Source organism: Neodiprion fabricii, chromosome 7 (assembly GCF_021155785.1).
Source record: "Neodiprion fabricii isolate iyNeoFabr1 chromosome 7, iyNeoFabr1.1, whole genome shotgun sequence".
NCBI lineage: Eukaryota > Metazoa > Arthropoda > Insecta > Hymenoptera > Diprionidae > Neodiprion > Neodiprion fabricii.
Genome location: NC_060245.1, coordinates 16838007 through 16853429, shown reverse-complemented (window position 1 = coordinate 16853429; position 15423 = coordinate 16838007). Strand labels below are relative to the sequence as shown.

Below are 15423 nucleotides of genomic sequence, written 5' to 3'. Positions count from 1 at the left end.
ATAATATTGTATATATGTATAATGATTAATTATCGCTAAATGTTAGCTGGCCGTCCTGTGCAGCATAGGAAACTAAAACTTCCTTGGAAGTAGGAAGGGGGTCCAGATTTCGTGTCCCAACGATAACTTGTTCGATTAGCACCGTTACTTCGCGTCGCAGAATCCTGTAGAGCGACGTGTTTTTCTGAAAAGCAAACATCGTTTCCCATTTTTTACCTTGTTGAGATTTTTCTTCGGTGATACGTTTTCTCTTACTTTTCTCTGAACTCGAGATAACAATTAAAGAGCTGGCTAATTGATCGGCAGACGGAAGCTGGGATTCCAAGCTCGCTTGCTATTTTAAAAGTAGAGAAAGTGAAACTAAATCCGGCCTCATAAAGGAATTCACTCAGGTTTTTTGACGCTAACACAGGAATGTTCCCTGAAATTTTCAGCAGAATCAACTACGGTTTCCGAGAAATCTAAGACTGGGACTTTATTTATGTTTTATCAACTTTCGGGAGTCTCCGCATTTTTTGTATACGTTAAAACTTCATAATTCAGTTGAAACTAAAACTTTTTTGTCGTCAAATTTTTTTCACACGATCTACGGTATTCGAGTCATACTTAAAATTTGGACATTGTCGGTTTCCGCGTTTATTTTATCGACTGCTAACGACTGAATTTTTTTTAATAAAAAGTTTACAAAAAATCATGCATACAATATCTCATTGACTAACAAAAAGATTTTAGAAAAGCCTGATTCAGGTTTGAGAGGTTCAAGGTTTCGGTCAAGCCGGTTAGATATGGAATGCCACATACAGGGTGTTTCCGAGTGAGTAACGCAGTATGTTGGGTTGCCTATCACCAAGGGTTACAAATGCCGTTAAAACAGACCTACAGATTTACCTACTGATAACTCGGCAGGTGTGTTTTAACGGTATGAGAGCACCTTGGTGGTAGGCAACCGAATATACCGCTGCGTTTACTCGGAAACACCTTGTATACATTGTAATGTATCAACCAAGTTTTCAGGAATTCTAGCGAAGGAAATTTTTATTTTTTAAATAAGTTGATGCCCTCACCCTCCGTGGTTTTGCAATTCAAATAAGGAAATATTAAAAAATATTCAACATTCTGTCGTACAATGGAAGTTATTAAAGGTGGAAGGAAGTTGAAAAAGAAAATTGAAATCGCAGGACCGAGGTAAATTTTTATTTTTGAAATTTTTTAATTGATTTTCGAAATATTTCCTCGTTTTGTTGAAATTGGGTTTATTCAGGACAATATAATTATTGTAGCTAACGCAATACTAAAATGCAACATTAAAGCAGCTAATATTATTATATTCACTATTTGATCGACACTGACCTCAACGCTTCAAACCGTATTAAATTTTTCAACATTCTGATCGTTGCAAAGAAAAACGGACATTCGAGAAATCTATTTTTCCATGCTTATTTGAATCGGCACGTATTTCGTGATATTGTTTTGTTAAAGCTGAGGTTTTCCCACAGTAAAAATCGATGCCGAAAGAATCTTCTTAACAATTCGAAGTAGTCCGGAAAAATTATTAAAAACATGACGTACGAGAAATTTGAAAAAAATTATATCATCGATAAAAGGAAATGGGTGGATTTAAAAATCAAAAGAATACCAAAGCATACTCTTATAAGGTGCTACTGATTCCTGAAGTTACAGATCGATCGACAACCATGAGATCGAATGGCATGCCATCATTTGGAATTTTGACTCATATACCTGTGTCAGCTTCCGACTGAGGCATGAATTCTTGCAGCTCTTTAATGAGGGCGTTGATTTCTTCAGAGTCTTTTTGTATACTGCACAGTTCCTCCTCGTTAAAGTTTGGGGTTATTGGTTTGCACAAAAGGATCTGGGATATTACGTTACCAATATTTGACGGCCCTGCTTTGCTTTCTGTAATTAGAAAAAAGAGCTCATATTATATGCAATAATGAAAAGATTGGACGGAAAAAATTTGATTCGAACTAAACTGATTCAAAACGTTTACTTCTGTCGATTTTGTCCGTTCAATATTCTTTTAAATTAGAACTCATAATTTCTAATTATCAAATGATCATTCGATTTTCCTCCTATACATACATTTTTTCTAATCATTTCAAAATAAAAATTTCCCTCGAACATAACGTGTATTCGGAAAGAATGTCTAAGCCTTGAAGAGAAAAAATTGTCATTTATGAAAACTGCAGGCACATTGACGTTTCTGAAAAACGTGCGTTTAAAACGCGCATGAAAAAACACTAGATCAGACGGAGAAAACAAAAAAAAGAATGTGATTTAGGTGAACGTGTTCCGATTAATTACCGTAGTATCCTGTCATGTCCATGGGGACAATTCGCAGCAGGTTTTTACTCTTGTACAATTCCCGGAGGAAGAGTTGTGTCACGAAAAAGAGTAAAACCAGGTTAGGACTGTCGGCTGGTATTCCCTGATCCATAGCGCTGTAACCAGAAAAATTAATCAAAGGGATTAAAACAACTCGCCAATACTTTGAGCCACGTCTTATTTCATTTCTATACATATTTCGTTTCAGAATATCCTTAAAAGAAATTATCAGTTTCTAACTTACTTTATTCAACCCCCTGAGGTTAATGAATTTCCCCTTTTTACTACTTCATAGTCGCAAGATTTTGTAATGATTCTAGTTGAAAAATCTTGAGCAATGGTCAATTTCCTCACAAATTGAATGATGAAGTAAGAAAGAAAAAAAACAACAGAGAACGTCAAAAAGTCTTTAGGTTGAAATATGTGTGTTTGACACTTGGCTAAGAATATGGGGTCTTCTTTAATCGTATATTACTATAATGAACGATAAGTAAAGTTTGTCAAGAATAAATTTGTTATTCAACTTGAATAATTTTTTTTCGAGAATTTGAGCTGCAGAGTTTAGAATTTTAATACGGCATTAAAATTCAGTGTTATTAGATATGTAAGAGGAGTTCTGAGTCAGTCTGTCTTACCGACAGAGTAGTCAATCGATCAGGATGTACTCAAGCGGTAAAGCAGATTGGCTCAGAACGCCTCTTACATGTCTACTCATGTTATATTCACAATTAATCATAAATTATTTTTCATTACTCGATAGTGTCGAACTTAGATAATAAATAAGGTTTTTGCTCAAGCTTATTGCTGAAATATTATAAAAATTTGAACTATTTTTCTTAATAGTCTGCATAATGGATATGCGACTTCATTTCGCATGTTTTTCAGACGCAAGCTGAGCTACGGGAAATGAAGAAGAGTTTATAACGTGACCCAGAGCCTGGGGCGATATGCCAGGAAGTGTCCTCGACAAACTTGACGCCAAAAGCCCATATAGCCTTCGGCTATTATAGCTCACTTACGGCGTGAACTGACGTTATATTGTTTGTTCAGATAAGGCTAAAATCACTTCGTGTCTCCTAGCTTATACAAAGCTCGTGTCACTTTTATAACTTGCAATTGATAAAACTTATGAAAACTGTGCGTGCTTTTTGCATATTTTTTTAACTCAAATTTACCCAATTTTAAACGATCTCCACGACTTGCCAGAGAATTTTGTAAGATTTCTTTTTTATCGGTATTCCCAAAATTGATACACCCTTTGAGTTTTCATTAATTTTTATGTATATTGATCACTTTTTAGTATATATGGATTAATATTCATTCACATGCGGGGAATTAACATTCAAGTTATTTTACAAACCTAATTATAACACATTTTTTCAATCCAACATAATTATTTAATTGAAGTAAATCGTTTCTAAATAATGTATTACACTTGATGCACATCGGGTAATTTTTGTAATTAGCGGCTGCACCTATGCCACATATAGATTACAAAAATTACGGTGATCAATGTAAAGTTTATAGTTATACTTTACAAAAGTGATAGAGAATTGAGTGAATTTTAATTATGTATATTGCAAAAGCAGGTAAGGGTAGTTAAAAGAAGTTTTATCGCACGTTTTAGAAGTAATTACAAATTGGTTGAATTTTAATTATCAATGTTGAAAGACTCGTTAACAGTGAAATAAGGTTACATTACTTTTATGAAGTGCAATTGAGTTAACATCTGATTACATTTTTCGCGGCATTTTTGCAAACTTCAAGTGCTTCGCAATTTTTGTACTTCGTCAAAAAAATTTTCCTCATTTTTATTTCAATTTATCCAATCCGAAATCAGAAACATAATTCTTCTCGTTACATGTAGATATAATATTATCATATGCGCCCAGTTTATAACGAATGCATGGAATAATACGACCGCCGTGCTGCATTTAGCGTATGTATCAAACAGTAGCACTTGCACGTAGATGTGATTTTGCACTAGATAAAAGTTTTTATGAACAAATTTGTCTAGCGCAAACTAGACATATATATAGGTTATATGTACGCCGAATTTTTTAGACAAGTCGGTTCCCCGGTGAAAATTTCTACTATTACGAATTTTTACAGAAATTGGGCAATTCCGTATTATTTCGTACAGAATCGTGAATATGCATAGTTTTTTTTTTATAGAATTGTTAATTTTCTTTAAAAATTGTGGTACCTTGTAGATATCCGATTGAAAAAATTCAAATTTTCATAAAAATCTTCAAGTTCTTATGAGAAACAGTCCACATTTACAATAATGTACGAAAACAATTTTTTTGTACAAAATTCTACGAAATGTCCTAATTTCCCCAAAAATTCGTAAAAAATCGTAGAAATCATTTTCACCAGGGTTACATTGGCCACGCAGAATCAGTCACCGGCGCCATCATCGGCTGGCTGCAAAATAGGCTCAATCTTCGTAAGCGTTATATAACCCAACAATGCAAAATTCAAATGGGTTATGTTACGTTTACGAAGATTGAGCCCCTTTCGTGGCTAGCCGGCGGTGGCGCTGCGGGCTGATTCTCCATTGCCAACGTAACCGATTAGTTCAAAAAATTAGATGTTTCAGAATCACTGTGACCACGTGTGCACGGATACTGGGAACAAACAGTGAAACTTTGCAGGCTGTGTGATCGTCTACGTATGTGAAACAGTATGTCGTGTGACAAGGGACAAAAGTTGGGGATTGGGACGGGCGTGAAGTTTGCGCCTGAGCGAAGCTAGCGCGGTAATCACACGACTTGCGATCGTCAACTTTTGTCCCTAGCCACATACGATATTTCTTATGACAAGTGGATGAAAAGTGGTGGGGCCTTACGTGGTCATTTTTCGGGTCGCGAGTGGTCAATTTCTCATCCCTAGGGACGAAAGTGAAGTAATTGTGAACTGCGCATGCGCGAACCTATCTTAACAACACTAGCTGAGATGAAATTGGCTACTTTCGTCCCGGTAAAATTCTACGCAAAGCCCAAGTTTTTATGCACGTGTGATAAAAAATAATTTAATTTTATCGGTCGGCCAGGTGTTCCGGTAATATTTTCGTTTGCAAGTCAGAGGAGCCAACTTGAAAGTTGAAACGAGTTACGAGATGTCAAGGTCTCTCGATTCAAGCTGCGAATTGACATCAGTCGTTAATAACTTAACGATGAAAGTTTGTCAAAGGGTATAGCCGGGTTAATATGCGAAATCTGCCCCCGCGTCTTTTTTGACTAACACTTAGAGGATCGATTTGGTGTCGAATAAAAATAATTCACCTAAATTTTTAGCTCTTTAGCCTAAACGGTTTTCGAGATTTTCAAAAAAACCTGTTTTTTAGATTTTATTTTTATTTTTATAGTAAAATTCAAAATTAATCAATGATGATTTCGTTTTCTAATTCTTAGGAATCTAAGACATGAAAAAAAAAATGTGATCATGATTCATAAACGAAAAACCAATTTTTAGCGACGAAAATAAAATTTTTTTTTTTTTTAGCCTTTTCGAAAGGCGTCACTCACTGAATTTTGTCAGAAAATGTCTTTTATACTCCTCCATACTTCGGAATTTTTTCGAATTTTTTGAAGTGGTGCAACAATACCAAAAAAATTAGAAAAACTCATTTTTTTTTTGAGAAAAATTCGGCTGTCCTTCGATGCTCGCTTGTTCTGCAGCTGAATCTTCAGTGAGCTTGACTTTAGGTGGTCTTGATGGAATTATTCGACACTTACTACAAAAAGTATCATTAATAAACACTCTCTTTCCAATTTTTTCTGTCGCATTATTAGCCTCATCAATTGTCATAATAACTTTTTTATAGCCAACTGTTTTACGCAAATAATTGTTACAATTAATGCATTTTTTATCAACATCCATTCTAACATCAATATTTAAATTACGTATTAGAATTGTAGAAATATACAAACAGATCAAATATACAAAACTTTACTTACTTGAGTGGAAGTAATCAACCGTAATATTATTCAACGTTAAAAAATAATATCTTATAATAATGATAAGAGATAAAATAACAAAAATGATATTTCAGTGTTATTTGATCGTGGAACTTATAAATAGTCCCAATAGAAATGTACTAGATCAATTAATAAATTAATTGCAATTTAATACATACAATGACACGAATGTCGTAAACCAGGAAGGCTACTTTATGGTTAGGTTACCTATAAAAGCAAGACCTGGGAAGAAGTGATTAATAGTTACCGAAAATCCTAATAGACTGAGTAAACCAAAACAACAAAAAAAAAAAATAGACATATATTTAAACGCAAGATTTCGGAGACAAAATGAGTTTTTAAGTTCATTGATATTGTTGCACCACTTCAAAAAATTCTAAAAAATTCCTGAATATGGAGGAGTATAAAAGACATTTTCTGACAAAATTCAGTGAGTGACGCCTTTCGAAAAGGCTAAAAAAAGGAATTAATTTTATTTTCTTTGCTAAAAATTGGTTTTTCGTTTAAGAATCATGATCACATTTTTTTTTTCATGTCTTAGACTCCTAAGAATTAGGAAACGAAATCATCATTGATTAATTTTGAATTTTACAATAAAAATAAAAATCAAATCTAAAAAACAGGTTTTTTTGAAAATCTCGAAACCGTTTAGGTTAAAGAGCTAAAAATTTAGGTGAATTATTTTTAAACAATAAACATTGGGGATCAATATATAAGTCGACTTGAAAGAGTTTTCCGAACGAGCGAATGGATGGATGGATAAAAGAATAAATTGATAACGAATGTAATAATTACAATGAATGATTCGACAAATAAATTGATTCCTGAATGGTTGAACGTGAAATGACGAGTGAATTAATACATCCATTGGTTTATGAATGGATCAATGAATGAACGAAAGAATAACGGCTGAATAAGGAGTGAATAAAGAAATGAGTGAGTTAGTAAATTTTGAATCGCACGAACTTGGTCAGTGAAAGATAATGAATGAGTCGAAACAATTAACACGAAGTATTATAGTAAGGGAACGAACAGTGATCAATAAACATTCGTTATAACCCTCCTTCGAAAGATGACTTACAACAGGTAAAATCTTGCTGGAAAATAACAATAACAGAAACAAGTAGATAAAAATCGCAATGTATCGTATCGTGACGATGTATATCTTATGACTAATTATGCTTTTTCCGTTGGTTTACCAGACTAGTTTCCTGATTGGTTGAAGGTTCAGGCTCCTGGAACAACCGAGCCGAGCTCTTGTTCGAGGTCTGGAAAGATTCAGTTGCTATAGGTATATTATATGGTGTATTCGTTACAAGAACGATTCGTTTGAAAAGGCCGAGTGAAAACGACGGAGGGAAAAATGTTGCAATTAAGGGATTCGTTATACGGTACAGCTCTTACCCGGAGATTTTTCCTCTGTGGAGAAACCTCACTGCCAGCGTTAATGAAACCTTGAATTTTTTAAGCTCACCTCTCCTGTTCTCAAACTTAAAGTTACTCGACATCTTGAGTGACGAGCAGCAGCATCTTACATCTATAGACTCCGGAGTTTCATCACGATTCTACATATAGACGCCCTCTAGGTACTACAGCGATCAATATAATTAGTTCTCGATTTCTAATTTCATATTTCAGTGGTTCAGGTGCTAGCTGAATTCTTAAATTTGTTCAAATGCAGTAGCTTTGAGCTTTTTAAGCAGCGTATGAGTACGAACAACTTTGTATTGTCGCCTTTACTTTATTCTAGAATACTCTATGAAATTATATCACGGCTAATTAAATTAACACTCCGTGAATACAAGCTTGGCTACATCGACGTTGGAACCTTCTGTAGACAAACTTACATAGTAAATTTCAACTAGGTTCCATGAATTCGACAAGATTCCATTTTTTCCCTAGAAACTTACACTAGAATCTAAAATCTACTCCGAGTTTCTATACACGTGTTCCCACAAATGTGAATTAGACCTAAAAAAAATTGAGTACTTCGTACATACGACTGACAACGAATCAATGTTGTTCCAAATCTTGAATGCTTCGAAATTTTACTACATAACATAAAGATTGATTTATCATGGATTACAATTGATTACTGATTAGTCAATCAGGTTAGAAATGTCGAGTAACTAAACGGATCTGTCATTTTCAACTAATGTTTTCTTTTTGCAGGGTAACCGCCTCATCGCATCTTGGCGAGGGATCAACTTGTCTGGATATCAAAGGAAAACTACGAACACCTACAGTTTCTGTCTTAAATAAAGACAGTGGTGAGTGAAAAGTAATCGCTATTATCCCGGTTCTGTTACTAATTTATGGATACGCATGCGTGCATTGGGTTTCTCAGTATCGCCTATCGGGATGCAACCTACAGTTCTTACAAGCTCACCTGAATTACCATGCATAATTGAAGCAGGCAATAACGATCTGCTGATACTGATTACCCAGTATACATATTTTGCGTATACTTACACATTGCTAATTTACACAGTAATACTTGCGGTTAACAATCCTCATTAAAACCGATCTCGGAAACGGTAAAATTTCAATCACGATTCAGTAGTAAGGTAATAGTAACTATATATGGTAATTTGTCCCACACGTTCAGTGTTCCAAAATTTGATCTCGGACTAACTATGAGTGAAAAGATGCGGAAATAATCAGTTCTGGGATCTAAATTTTGCTGCTTAAACTTGTGGAGAATGTTTGTAAAGTGTTTCGGTTACAGCAGAATACTGATTTCCAGAATGAAGAAATCAACATGGCCGTCATCAGCCCACCTGAGACCGTATTTCGGCTCTGAGGAGATTTCTAGCGCTTAGAAGTTATCCAGTCTTGTTCCAAACTGAAGAACAAAATGGCACGAATAGATCGGTTGCAATTTCACCCCTAATAAAAGCCCTGATGCTGAAAATTGAGCGCGTAAAACTGTCCGTTTTACTACTTGTACAAGTCTCGTTATACATATGTCTCAATGTATTAGTTTGTAACATTATATGGGGCATATACATACCTCTAGACATGGGTCCCTATGTGAATTTTTAATAAAAAAAATATGAGATAGGTTGACAGTGCTAATCAGAATAGATCTCGTCTCAATTCCTATTGAAATTATTCTCGCAGACTTTACCACCTTCCATTATACCTGGAGGCATTTTTAATGTATAAAGCTCTCATCGTTGACTAATTGGTTCCGAAAAGGCCTCTCTTTAGCGAGTACGCTGGTATTCACTCTGCTGCCTATTCATTATGACGGACAATGAAGCTGAAGAAGTTATTAAGCGCAACTGTTATAAAAAAAAAAAACTGCATCTTTTTTGATCTATTGTAAAAATGTTGCTTCTAGAATTCGCACAGTGAACACATCAAAGAAAAAATAGGTCATGAGATAAAAATCGAGGCAAATTATTTGAGGTTATATGAGCGTTAGAACCACCAAATAACGCATATAGTATTGAACAAGGTGAAGTAAAGTATCGATTAATAAAACTCACGTGCGGATCTGTGGTAAGACCAGTTGCGAAGTATTTTTACAAGCTTCGACGCAACTTCGACGAAGCTTCCGGATCTTTTCGCGAAGTTCGGGACTGTCGCGTGGTTGACCAATGTTAATTAACAAGTCCCGGAACTGGGCGACCTGGCTGTTTATGTCTTGAATTTGCTGGAAGTAAACAAAATTAACTTGAGATTATTTAATGTACGGTGAAAGCGACCCAAGTATATGAAAAAATATGGTATTAGGGAAAGATTTTCTTTAACGAGACAAGTGCCCACCTAGCGGCAATCGCGGGACTAAATAAGGAACGGTAATTTTCTTATATTCGTGGTGATTCCTGAACGATTCAGCGAAGTTGAATGTGAAAAAAGGGAAGAAGATGAAGTTAAAAATTTATCATTTTCGTATTCAACCTCGACAATGTCAGATATATTGTGTATACGATAAATTATGGAATTATTTCTGGTGTAATTACGAATTGACTTAAATAGACGTATAATATCGATTTGAAATGAGTAATAAAAATTTTTATGCCCTTTCCAGATCAACATTTGTCATTCTTCTGTGATTTTCATCATCTGTTGGCATCACAATACGACGGATCAAATACATCGTGATAATTTCAGCGCAGAGTTATATAATCCATCGATTCGTTGACGTATATATAACGTGATAAATAAAATTGTATGTATTTGTTGCGCAGCTATAAATGGATTATACGTACCATCGCATGGCGGGCTATCAATTATTTTTTAACGATTATATTGGTTGTAACTTGCGTACGAAGGACGCATAGAATGACTACAGTCCCAGTGAAAAATGTCCCGAACGTAAAAAATTGCGAAATGAGAATTCAAGAAAGTCAGTAAATTTTCTGTAACGCGCCTGAGTTAGATTTTTCATCAAAATAATCCGTATCTGAATATAAACTTACGAGTTTATTGTTTATATTATCTTTATGTACAACGTTCCTTTTTTTCTAATTTAGTTGTCGTTGCGGAGTTCAAGGAAAAATTTATTGACCAGGATAATTCGTAGGAAATTCATTTATGAAAGAATTGAGACGTAATTCGAGAAAAGTTTGATTGTCTAAAAGTATAACACTGGGTTTAACTACCAGTAAATTTCTGTAAAATAATAACAATCGTACGATTTCTCTGTCGGTGATTATATCTCCTAAAATAAGTAACAATGTTTTGGAAAATGGTTGAGATGTTCTGTGTTTGAGAAATAGGATAAAATGTATTTTTTAAAAAGCCTGCTTAGCTTAACGAATATTAAACTTTCGATTAAAATATTGAAAAAAAAAGAGCTACAAGTAGCCAAATTGAAATTTTTTCCCGAGTTACAGTGATCGTACCATTTGTTTGAAAATTCTCTTCTCTGTCTTGAAAAATCTGCAAGAATTATACCGGATGAGAAAAAATGCATGTTGAAATCGATGAACGTAATTTAGTATTTTGTTCTACAGGTCAATACGTAATATGTCAAAATCACGTACTTTTCATACATTTGTACATCGCATCGGTATACGAAAGCATTACGCAGATAGATCAATAAGCAATATTGCCTTCTTTCATTCTTTAGGGATGTGTAATTTGGTTGTTTTCACTGGGAATCCAAAATACTGTGGTATTTACTCGGAGATATTCTGTAGACACAAAACGATCCCCGCGTATAGAGGATAGCCGTTTGTACATATTTACTCTTGACCCTCGTTGCGATAATGTGTACAAGGTACAGGCGCAATACACGCAAGCATGTGGTTACACACAGATACAGTAAAGGCGTAATTTTGTCGAATCAATTTTATCACCAGCCCTTTTTTTTTTTTATTTCTCTACCCAATTACTGGCCAATCAATGTTGCACAGAGTCAGGAAATAATCGATTAATCGAGTATAACCGATTATTTTTCCACACGATCGGTTTTTTGTTTTTTAATCCCATTAACGATGTGATACAATATCAATTTATGTGATTAAAGTATCAATTATTATCATTGTCTTACTTGCTAAGTACCTACTTGATGTAATACGTAAAAGATAAACGAATATTTTCCCCTGATTTTGAAAAATATTTGGAATAAAACTGTAAACTGTCAAAAAACTTTTCCGTCATTGAGACTCCATATTGGAATATACGAAATTTCGGTTTCGAATGCGCCGTTTCAAAAAAAAAAAATAGAAAAAAAAAAATACGATATAATCCATCAATCCATTAATATTGAATATTGATTGTTGGACTGGTTTAATCGATGCATCGTTTATTTTTAGCTGAGTAATAAAAAAAATAAAAATAAAAATAAAAAACGCAACTGTGGCTAATTCTAATATTTTTGAAATCATTTCTGGTAGCTGCTTCGTCGTATGTAAAATCGAACGTTAATGCGATCATACTAAAATTCCCAAGACCCGAACTTTATGTACAGCTGGAATTTACAATTTAAAATTTTTCTCCGTGTTACAAAAAGACAGTTTTTACAGTACACGCAGTTAAACTCAATTCACTTTCACTTTGAAAATAACGTTTAGAAGTATAAACTGTTTTGGGATATAAAATTGCGAAATAAATTCGCTTCCACTTTTAAACCTCGATCTTATCATTTCTTCGCTGTATTAGCTTTTTACCTGGACTGTACGTCAATCCATTACATTTCAAGTAACAGCATATAATATGTACATAAATATTTTTGTGGAAAAATGAAGTTGAAAAATTTGTGAGAAATTCACTGTACTATATTAACTTTGATTGATTTATTGATCTTCCTTTGATACTCATGTCAGTAGAACGATTTTACGGTTGAACTGACTTCATCTCTAACATTATACTTATAAGTATACCCCTCAAAAATAAGTGAGGGGTATACTTATTTTTAAATCAAGTAATTCTGCATTATTACCGAGAAATCCTTAAAAATTGATTTTCGGGGGGGTAAAATTTGGCGTAGTTTTTACCCCGTGAAATGCCAAATTTGCATATAAGAAATATGTGTTCAATGTTTTTTGATGCACTGTAACACATCACAGAATGACGATAATCAGTGAGGTAAATCTCGGGTACTTTTCCGCTTAGAATTAAGATAAAAATCCTATACTGCAGGACGATATTTGTGCAAAAAAAATCTAATGTTCAAACTTTGTTCCGATAAAAAATATTATCCCAATTTGAAACAGTCTGATGAATTATCATTCAACCCCTTGACTATCAGCGACACACGTAAGGGCAGAAAAAAGTCTTGCCACTTTTGTGTGAGTATTTGAAAAAAAAAACGATGTTTTCACCGGATCGATTTAACTATAATTTGGCCAATCATCGTTTTTGATGTCGCTAAATTACAGGATGACTCCATCAAATTTTTTTTTACCAACACAAAAGTGGCACGAAAATCTTATTTCCACATGACTGCCAAGGAGTCAATATCGTCCTACGTATTTTATACCGAGTAAACGACGAAAGCTTTCGATTTATTCCTGACCGTTCTCCTTTTCAATTCCCGTTTATTCATCCAGCCGGCAGTTTTCGGTAACTGTGATATCCGCGTGCCCCTTTATATTAAAATACGTGTTGCACCAGCAGTGGCACGTAGGCAAGTGAGGTGAGCAGCAGGTAGACAGGATCTCATTTTATTTTCGTGGAGTCCTTACAACGCTGAGTAACAAAAATACAGTGCGAAGTTTGTACGTTGAGAGGTGAACGAGGGAGAGGTAGAATAAATATAACAGGAAGTAAGATGGAAACGAAGAAGAAGCGGTAGAAGAGGAATGGCAAGGAAAGGAAAGACGGAAGAGACGGAAAAAATAAATGCCTTGAAACGGGTTCTTCGGCTATAGGCGAACGTATACTTCATGCCTTTTTCGACCGCCAATGTCTCCGACATATCCCCCGGAGGATTTTCCCTTTTCCTTCTTTCTCCCTTTTCCCTCGAGTCGGCACCGCAGCTTGAAATACGACGTCACGCCTGACTGGAGTGAATTATCTGATTTTTGTAACTCCTCACGAAGTTACTGAGAAGAATTTCAGTTGTTTACATTGTTAGAAAATTCTACATCGAGGGGAAGGATGATCTGAGTCGAGTGATGTTCGTTTGATAAATCCTATAGTCAAATGCGGCGAACGCAAATAACTTACTTAATTCAACGAGATGCTTTTGTCGGACAAAATACTTGCGAGAACTTGATATAAGAATTAAATCAGATCTTTCGATGATGATGCTAGCAATCAATTTATTCAAGATAATACGGCTTGAGTTCTTTCCAAGGATGTGAATTTTGTATGAAAAAAATGTATGATTCCAATGACTGAAAAATTGATTGAAGGCACCTCGAACCGTTTTGATTCAAAAATATGAAAATGGTGTATCGAAGCAAGTTAAACTTGTTCTAATCCATGTTTTTTGTCAAGTCGTAAGTTCAATCATTGAAGCAGGAAATGAATTTTGTTGTTACAAAAATTTCTTGCATTGACTCACGTATGAGCATTAGAGTTATTCAAGCGCACAAAAGTCACACTTCGAATGTTATCATTAGTAATTCGGTCGACTCAAAATTTTATGGGTAGAACCCGGATACTTATTGATGTCTGTGCAGGGAAATAAATTGCACATGCGTCAATATTTCTTGTTTATTTGTCGTCAATACCAGTTTCGATGACTCGAAACTTGGTATTATGGTTTCTTCGGGTTTAGTAAGTCTGATGAAAAATTTGACCTACGTTATCCGTCTCTGTTTTCGTAGCCGACTACCCGGTTTTACAAATATCTCTGAAGCTACTTCCGTAGCGAGAAAGTTCACCGCCTAGTGGCCGTTTATAGTACTAACATACTGATGTTTACGATGAATATATTTTATACATTTTCCGCTTATTTCAACGTTAAATCTGTTTGTTCGGTTGTCTAGATTTTGACAATGTGATAAGTGCTTTCTTTTTTATTCGGTGCACAGAATTATACTTTTCGGTTTCTACGAAAAATAAAAACAGTCAAAGACTGTTTAGCAACCACAACTAGAAATTTCTCTCGATGCGATATTGAAATTGATGAAAATGCCTCACGATTTTCTATTTCATCCTTTAAACCGTATGAGAAACTACTAACGCGAACAGAATAAACGGATTGCAAATGAAAATTGATCAATTTTTATGCATATTTCAGATATTTGCGTGGCTGTAAAAAGACTTGGCATTTTTCAATCGAACTTCAAACAGATTATTGTCAATACTTGAATTGACAGAACTATTCAGACTATGATACTAATTTTGAAAACTGTTTTACGCATTTTTCTTCATCTTATTTATGCGCTTCCTCACTTTTTGAGTATTGATCAGTACTTCCAATTTCGAGATGGCGAATTAACGCGAAAACTGACGAGGTCAATGGATTTTTATCACTTGTAACAACATGTTTTTAAATACACAGAAAAGTATATATATATATACATATATTCATATATGGAATATGGATTTAAATTTTTTTTCTCAATTTATTCAATTTTTATGAAAACAGATTTCTACGTTGATTTTCATGCCGAGATCGATGCAGAGAAATTTTGAATAGTTTGAGAAAGAGTAACGTTGAAAAGTTTTGAAAAAAGCATGTTCG

The 15423-nt window shown here is 34.5% G+C and overlaps 1 protein-coding gene and 1 long non-coding RNA gene across 5 annotated transcripts in view; one reads left to right on the top strand and one right to left on the bottom strand.

Moving 5' to 3' along the window:
• The window catches only part of LOC124186073, a 32590-nt gene continuing 17167 nt past the window's right edge, over positions 1-15423 (bottom strand). For all 4 annotated transcript variants that reach the window (XM_046577438.1, XM_046577439.1, XM_046577441.1 and 1 more), the window contains 5 exons: positions 9824-9990; positions 2326-2462; positions 1741-1917; positions 256-421; positions 1-184 (listed from right to left, as the gene is read on the bottom strand). In XM_046577438.1, coding sequence (XP_046433394.1) covers positions 145-184; positions 256-421; positions 1741-1917; positions 2326-2462; positions 9824-9990 — 687 coding nt within the window. In that variant the 3' untranslated portion in view covers positions 1-144. The remainder of the gene's footprint in view (positions 185-255; positions 422-1740; positions 1918-2325; positions 2463-9823; positions 9991-15423) is intronic.
• LOC124186076 lies at positions 7532-9380 on the top strand. Its single transcript, XR_006871544.1, has 4 exons — positions 7532-7620; positions 7799-7915; positions 8502-8599; positions 9076-9380. It is a non-coding gene; the product is annotated as an uncharacterized LOC124186076 (long non-coding RNA).